The 7937-nt window shown below is 36.4% G+C and overlaps 2 protein-coding genes across 2 annotated transcripts; one reads left to right on the top strand and one right to left on the bottom strand.

Moving 5' to 3' along the window:
- LOC120348080 (radial spoke head 10 homolog B2-like) lies at positions 1-3745 on the bottom strand. The gene is made up of 3 exons (XM_039418194.2): positions 2979-3745; positions 1947-2647; positions 1-1737 (listed from the first exon to the last, which is right to left on the bottom strand). Exons 1-3 carry the CDS (start codon positions 3688-3690, stop codon positions 346-348), a joined length of 2805 nt encoding a protein of 934 aa, XP_039274128.2. The 5' UTR covers positions 3691-3745; the 3' UTR covers positions 1-345.
- Positions 3746-5470: 1725 nt separating this feature from the next.
- Positions 5471-6946, top strand: LOC120347975 (radial spoke head 10 homolog B-like). Its single transcript, XM_039418087.2, has one exon. It carries the CDS (start codon positions 5471-5473, stop codon positions 6944-6946), a length of 1476 nt encoding a protein of 491 aa, XP_039274021.2.
- Positions 6947-7937: the final 991 nt, after the last annotated feature.

Below are 7937 nucleotides of genomic sequence, written 5' to 3'. Positions count from 1 at the left end.
GGATAATAAGTGCTAACTTTGTTTTAAAAATTTAATTTATGCGAAAAGCTACAATGAAGTATATAAAAAATATATCCTCTTTAATAAAATATAGATACAAAAACGTTGAATAAGAATTACAGGACAGCAAATGGAAGATATTTTCATTTTTTAGACCAATATAGTTGAGTATGTTTTACACTCCAAACTCACGAAGTCGAAAATGGACATGGCAAAAATTAAAACGTTAGAAGAGGCGTGAAAGATTTTAAAAATACGAAATAAACCATTCCTTAGCCAAATATACAAATGCGTTAATATATTACAGAAATACGACAAAGTCAAATGCACAGTTGTTTGCAAAATTCACTTTTTCTTTTTGGCGCCCTTTCCACTTTTTCCTTTTACGCTACTAGATGACTTAGTGGCCTCCGGTGGTGGTGTCGGGGCCGTTGATAAAGTTCCAACGATTTGTGATTCTTCGTCTCCCAATATTTCTTCTTCGTCTTGTCTTTCTGCTGCAATGTCTTCATCGCTGGGTACTTTTTCCAAAGCATGAAAGCTTTGCGTTCGCCGTTCTGATTCTTTTTGTATTGCTTCTATTCTCTCTTTTTCTTGTTGTTCTTTACGAAATCTAACCACTTCGGTCTTCAAAGCGGCCATTTTATCCCAAGCAGGGAATAATAAAACTGTGAAGAAATAGTGTAGCTTTTCCGCCCATGTACTGTATTCACGATCTTCCTGGCTTATATTAACTTCTGTGTTTCTCGCAGTTGGATCTTGATATTCTGATTCGTTTTCATCAGCGATCGTTGTCGCTTCGTCTTGTTCTTTTACTGTTAACTGAGAAAGTGTTTGAAGGAAGCCGCCCGAGCTTGCGCCACCAGTTACTTTTGCTATTGATTCCTTGCTCGCTAATCCACTGTCTATGGGATTGATATCTATAGTAGATGCTTTTACTTGTGATGTTGAAGACTTTTGGTGAAGCTGCTGCATTGAAGCATCTTGCGTCGCGTGTGAGAGAACTGATTGTGATCGTGTGGGCGATCCCAAACGACTTTCGTCCGGGTGATGGGAAAGAATATCCGATGGAGTTGATCCTCGCCTGGATTGGGTTTGATGTAACACTTGTGATTGTGCGGCGGTCGGTTCATCTTCTTCTACGGCATCGTACATGTATAAAGCACAGCCAATGAGCGCTTCAAAGAATTCCAAAAACGTCATTTCTAGTTCCAAATTACAGGCATCATCGGCGTAAACGGCTGGGTCGTCTTGCGACATGACTTTCAGAGCCGTTGCTGCCGGCAATCGCTTCCCCACGATTTTTAAATCTCGTAAAGTGAACAGAAATTGTCGCATCTTCATGATGATATCGTGTGGAGGATTTGGATTAGGATTGGCAATTATGAGATATATCTGCCAACTCTTGTCCATATAGTTGAGGGCGGTGATGGCACGTCGCGGTTCAAACATGAAAAATCCTTTGACAATGCAAGAATACTTGGTAACGTGGTGTGTTATAAGTTGTTGTAGACACTGTGCAAGAATCAATGAATTCGGAGCATTCTTTTGGTTAGGACTTTGCTTAATTGCAGGTTTGGTAACTTCATCTTTAAAAATAAAATGAGACAAAATGACGATGTTGCTCAAAAATTCCCGCATTAGGACCTTTTCCATGGGATTGTGAATATCTTCTGCTGCGTGACATCGAGCTATGGCTCTATCCATCCACGAAAGAGATTTCTGGCGATGATGAATCTAGGTATGAAATTTTCAGTGAACAATTTTGCAGAAATACTATATATACATTATACACTATATATACGGTACATAGTGAATGAAACTATTCAAACCAAGAAAAACTAAAATCAGTTGAATTAAGTTCTAATTTTTTCTATTAGTTACTAGTATATTAAAAAACAACTAAAATGTTTTGTAACCTATTTGATGATAGACCTTCAGCATACCTTGCAATCTTTGAGAAAACGCCAAAATTGAAATCTCGTCATGACAAATGTGTTATCCAATGATCGATCATGGCCCAAAGCACTATAAAAGCTGTAAACTCGACGGAAAATTGTGATGTTTCGAAGGACAAGATGGCTGACTTGCTTGAGCTCTTCAGCTCTTTCTTCTTCTGGAAATTCTTCCAAAAGAGTATCAATGTCCAAAGTTAACCCTGGACCAAGTGTCTGGGCACCACTGCCTTCCAGACTATCACTACAAACATCTTGTTCTTCCCAACCAACAGGAGTGCGAGTACGAATCTGTGTCAGATCGGGGGTCTTTGAGCCACTAATCTCAAAAGTTGGATAATCAACCATGTGGTCATTGTCAAACTGTCCCTCAAACACTCGTCCATTTTTGAAGATGAATTTACCCCAACCACTCTTTTTGCCGTTTTCCCACTCTCCATCATAGACAGCTCCACTGGCATAAAAGAATTTTCCTCTTCCGTGCCGAAGTCCATTTATAAAATCCCCTATATATTCATTTCTGAGTGGGTACTGTGAGCCAGGAACACGTTGAAGATACCAGGTGTGAGTACCATAGCCATGTTGAACGCCATTCTCCCACATGCCACGATATGTTTCATTTGTTGCAAGCCACCGCATTGTTCCTTCGCCATGGCGCTTGTCATTTGTCCAGCGACCTTCAAAAACATTGCCTGCAAAAATATAGAAAAACAGTTTAGTTCATAATAACAATTAACTTTATATGAATAACAAATTTTAACGTGTCATCTTTTGCCCTAAATAAGGCTTTAGACAAGCAAAAATTTCAACATATGAATCTGTAGTCTTCAGAAAGACAATTATCCAAATTTACAAACAAACCAAATTTTTGGCATCTGTCTTGGATCACCAATACTGCCCCCGAGAAGATTAATTTGCAACATTATTACAGTTATTGAATGAAAACATTCAGCTTTGCATTTGTGTATATATAAATATGGAAGATTTGACAACAAAAAATTCCAAACTAGAAAAATTATTCACCAGTTCTATATCGACGAACACCAAATCCATGCCTTGCATTATTAACCCAATCTCCTTCATACCAAGATTGCTCACTGTAATTCATTATCCCTCTTCCATGTCGTTTTCCAAGATACCACTGGCCAGAATATGACACACCTTGCTGGGGAGATCTGAAAACACCAACGCCATGACGAAATCCATTCGAGACTTCACCTTCATATACACTACCATCAGGCCATTTATAAGTTCCATAACCTGTGATACGATTGTTACAGAAATCTCCTTCATATTTCATTCCATTGCTCCATATGTAAGATCCTTTACCATGCATGTGTCCTTTATCAAAATTTCCCTTGAAAACATTACCACTAACAAATTGAGCCTCCCCGTAACCATCGTAAATCCCGCCACGGCCACGATCACCTTCATAATGGGTAACAATAATTTCAGTCAATGATGGTTCAAGATAGTCCTGACCGTCATCTGGATCGACCACTTCAACATTTCCTGACATGTCTCCGCAAGCTTTTCCACTGTCGCTTTCAGCAACTGATTTTGTTTCAATATTTTCTAACTCTGCTTCGGCAGCTTGAGCTTCTTGTTCTTCTTCTTGCTTAGATGCTTCTGGTTCCTTTTCATCTTTTTTCTTTTTACCTTTCGCTGATGATACACTGGCTGATGTTGCTCTTGATCCCTGTCCTGCAGCAGAATGCTTTCGACCTTTAGCCATATTGTTTAACAAAATGTATCCTAACTGACAATAAATCAAAATGTTTTGAATGCATTGCAAAAATTTGTAACACTTGGTATTTTGGTTGCAATAAAAATAAAAACTTCTATTTGTATTAAAAAAAAATCACTGAAATGCCATAAATCTTCACCCTTATAATGCATCTTTTCACTGCAGATCCAAGTTACCCATTCTAATTTTCTTACCATAATATTATTCATACATAGATCATTATATATTCAATATACAAGACAAGACTTTAAGTTAAAAGTTAATATAAAAATAAATGAAATGTCTTTAACTTAAGTAGTATGGATTATATTTTTGTAAAACAATCTTCTTCATTTTCTACCAATTTTATTCATTAGCTCTCTGATGAAGACTATCTTCTATTTTTAAATATTTTTTCCCAAAGACATATAAAACTTGTACTACAGATACATCTATCCGTTTTCAACAAAATAACATTCTCGCCTTCATCGAGTTTGCGCAAATGCAAAAACGTACCAAGTAATCTAACAGGTGGCAAAACAACAGGAAATCAGGTCAACAATAACTCACGTCTGCCTTCAAGAATGTTAAACTCTCATTAACAAACATGTTTTGAGTTTCAACAAACAATAAAATCTCGCGCATTTACTGAAAGCTCGTACCTTCTTTTCCACGCAAGCAAGCGAAATTTGATATCGAAAACATCAAAATCACAAAGGGATTGGCCATATTAATATGGCCGTCTTATTGTCTTCTGAAGCAAGTCAAACATACAATTCTTTCATATCATCTACCTGGCTTTTGTTTTGTATCTAATAACACGGAGCCCTCGATTGCCTTACTGTCACAATCTCTGTACAGGGTCGAGAAATGTAGGGTGTAAATAGGAAAGAAGCCTCAGCGTTTGCCAACCAAACGAAAGCGTGAGCGTATCCATAGCAACGGTGACGCATGATTGATTATCACGCTGGGGATTCCCCAGTAAAAGCTAGTAAAGTTAATTTATTTCATATGAACATTGGTATAATATTACAGTATTTGCGATCTCAGACAAGAAATATTCTGATTATATATAAGAATAAGCAATCATCATATAGTATCGTTAATGACTGACACTATATAGGCTGTTGCACCAGATAAACGTCGGTATTTGTCAGCTTTTATTGACGTTGATGTGTAAGGTGTTTTGTTTCATGCTGGTGGCTTTTGTCTATTTCTCTATTTGTTTCACTGGTGAAATCAGTGACGACGCAACGAGAAGACAAAGAATTCTAGAGGTTTATAATAGAATTCTAGAAGTTCGAAGTTTTTGCTAGTAGATATTCTATTTCTCATAATTGATGCTCTATAATATATATTAGTACTGTGGTAGTGTAACGTCTGATTTCAAATTATTGAAGTCAGATAAATTAAGCAGCATAACATGAAATGACAGCATGGGTAACATTTAGTTTTATTCATGCTCGAAGCCTATTCGTTGTTTTGCTTGTTTGGTTTATTATTAATAGTGATGAGTAATGAACCAATGCTTATTTTCAGTGAATTTGTTGTAAATGATAGTGATACATGCTCATTAAAGATTGAAAATATCCTTCAAAAACGAATGAAATGATGGTGATTTGAATGTCTATAATAACATAGGATATATTCCTCAACATTGGAATAGCCTGATCAATATATGGATATAGTTATGTATCTACAATATTGATGCCATTTGCTCCATTATTGCTAGAGGCTTCGTGGTTCTGTAAGAACTTGTTCTAAAGAATGCGATCAGTATTTCACAATGATGGGTCGTGATGGTAGTGGCAACGTACTTGCACCAAATTTGACACTAAAACTTAATGCGCTGCTTCAAAATTTTCCTCTGTCACAAAGAAAAGACGAACAGACTCAAGTAACGTTTCTCATCCTCAGAAATATATCTAACTTACGTCAAGTTTATCACTTTTACTGCACACTTGGACATAATCGAGTGCAGAGCACAAAATCAGAAATGACACGTCTTCAGTTTTGGCGATTTGTTAAAGACAGTCACATACATCATTATGGATTATCCTTACCAGAAATGGACAGGATAATCGCAGCTTGCCTTGAAAAGGGTTCTGTCCACCAACCAACTGAGAGACTTTCATTATCAGACTTTTTAAGTGCTATTACTATTCTAAGTTTTGCTATGTTTCGAGATAAAATCAGAAATAATACTAACCGCCCAACGAATAGTAAAACAAAAAAAGATAAATCAAAATCTTCTGGACCTTCTAGTGGTTCATTTAGATCCCAGTCATATATCTTGCCTCAATGCTTACAAATGCTCATGTCTGAACATATCATGAAATATTCCGGTCGAGTGAAGGGTGGTTTTCTATTCGACCCACGTAGGACAATTAATGCATTAGCATATATGGAAGGAAGTTGGAAAATTTATAGATCACTGTGCGAACAACAGACACGTGAGCCAACTCTCAGAATGAGAAAACTTTTATTGGCATTGAAAGACTTCCAAATAATTGGCCCACGTCTTTCAGCAGATGCATTCTTAAAAATTCTCGCATCAGACAATCCAAGCGTAGTGCAAGGTGGTGTCTATAACCTTGAAATAGAAATGACATTTCTTGAATATTTTGAAGCCCTATTAGCAAGTGCAGTTTTATTTGTAGATGAAGAAATGATGAAACAACCTGCTCCTTTTCAAGCTCCAAAGGTTCGTCGAAAGTTTAACAGCGGGCCTAGCAGTGCAAAGAGTTCATTGGGACATTCTCGACCAGGATCTGCTTATGCGAGGCACACGAGCGCTAGAAGTTCTAAAACAGTATCGTCACAACCAGCTACAATCACCAGTATAGATGAAGATGATATGAATTCAGAATTAGCAACAATTAAATCAGATGCAGAATCAGTAAAAGAAAATGACATGGAAGAAAAGATGGACACAACAATGTCCAAGCTGGAAGAACTTGGAATTGAGGATCCCACTGGACGACCAAGTATTCGACGAACCTCTTCATCCTCGAGTATAGATCTTTCATCTATGTTTGATGACATGGATGAGGATGGAGAAGAAATGGCAATGGCGAGTCCAAAAAGTAAAGGTAGTTCGCCTGAAGTTATCACTAAAGAAATGGAAGAAAAAGAGAAGCAATTTAATGTATGGTCTTTGAAATTGCGTATTTTCTTTACAAGGCATCTGTTTCCTGCCTGGCAAAGACTTGAACTTCTGAGAATTGAAGCTGCAAGACACAGGGGAAGAAGACTTGCATCATGAATATAATTAAGATTAATGACAATTGAAAATCGGAGACAAATCAGTCCTACTTTTCCATCTCTTAAAAAATGGCTTACTCATATTATGTAACGCCGACAATCGACTGTGACTATTTTAAATTACCGTACCTACATTGTTATAATTTCCCTCTAATTGAAATATGATTTTTAATTTTTTAGGCCAGAAATTTTTCTTACCTTTTTCTAGAAATTATTTTTTGATATATCGGTAGCCATAAAATTTTCTTCATCATGCTATGAGAGTTTTATACCATTTTTCCTATGCTTCTCTTAGCCATAAGTATTTTTTTAATCGTTCAGGAAGTTATTATTAAAAAACAAACTCGTTGATGATTTCACATAACATGCACAAAGACTTATGCATTGTTAAGGCATTATACACCCAATACACTGTTAGTTCAACTATTCTTATACCTGACTGGACTAGAGGCGAATCGTTCTATTTGCATTCCTGTCCAGGATAAATGGGAAAATATAGTTCTATATTTTCAAATTCAGATATTGTGGTAATTGTGCAGTGTGATATTTACACCAATTAACCCATTTTTAGAGAAAAGTTCCAATTGTTTATTCTCCTTTGGTTTGAACCATATGCAGACAGACTTAGAACAAGTTATTAGTTTTCAATTCCTGTGCATAGCTTTCCTCATCATTCACTGTAACTACACAGAAAAATGTAATTTTTTTATAATGGATTACACCAAATATTTATGCAATACAGACTGTATTACTATATTATATCCCACTGTGAATCTGGTAACTTCAATGTTCTTACATCCCATTTCCTATTCAAAGTTTATTAAATACACAACTATTTTTGTTTGTACAAATTTCTGAAATCGCAAAGGAGGACTGCATAAGTCAGAGGTTATTTGTAACACAATCTCGGCTGCACATAATGAGTAACATGCAGATATTTGCAGTTTCCTGAACAAAGATTTGAGAACCTTACTGGCTTGATATTTTGCTTG

The sequence above is a fragment of the Styela clava genome, chromosome 11 (genome assembly GCF_964204865.1).
Source record: "Styela clava chromosome 11, kaStyClav1.hap1.2, whole genome shotgun sequence".
NCBI lineage: Eukaryota > Metazoa > Chordata > Ascidiacea > Stolidobranchia > Styelidae > Styela > Styela clava.
This window is presented reverse-complemented; position numbering and strand designations above follow the sequence as displayed.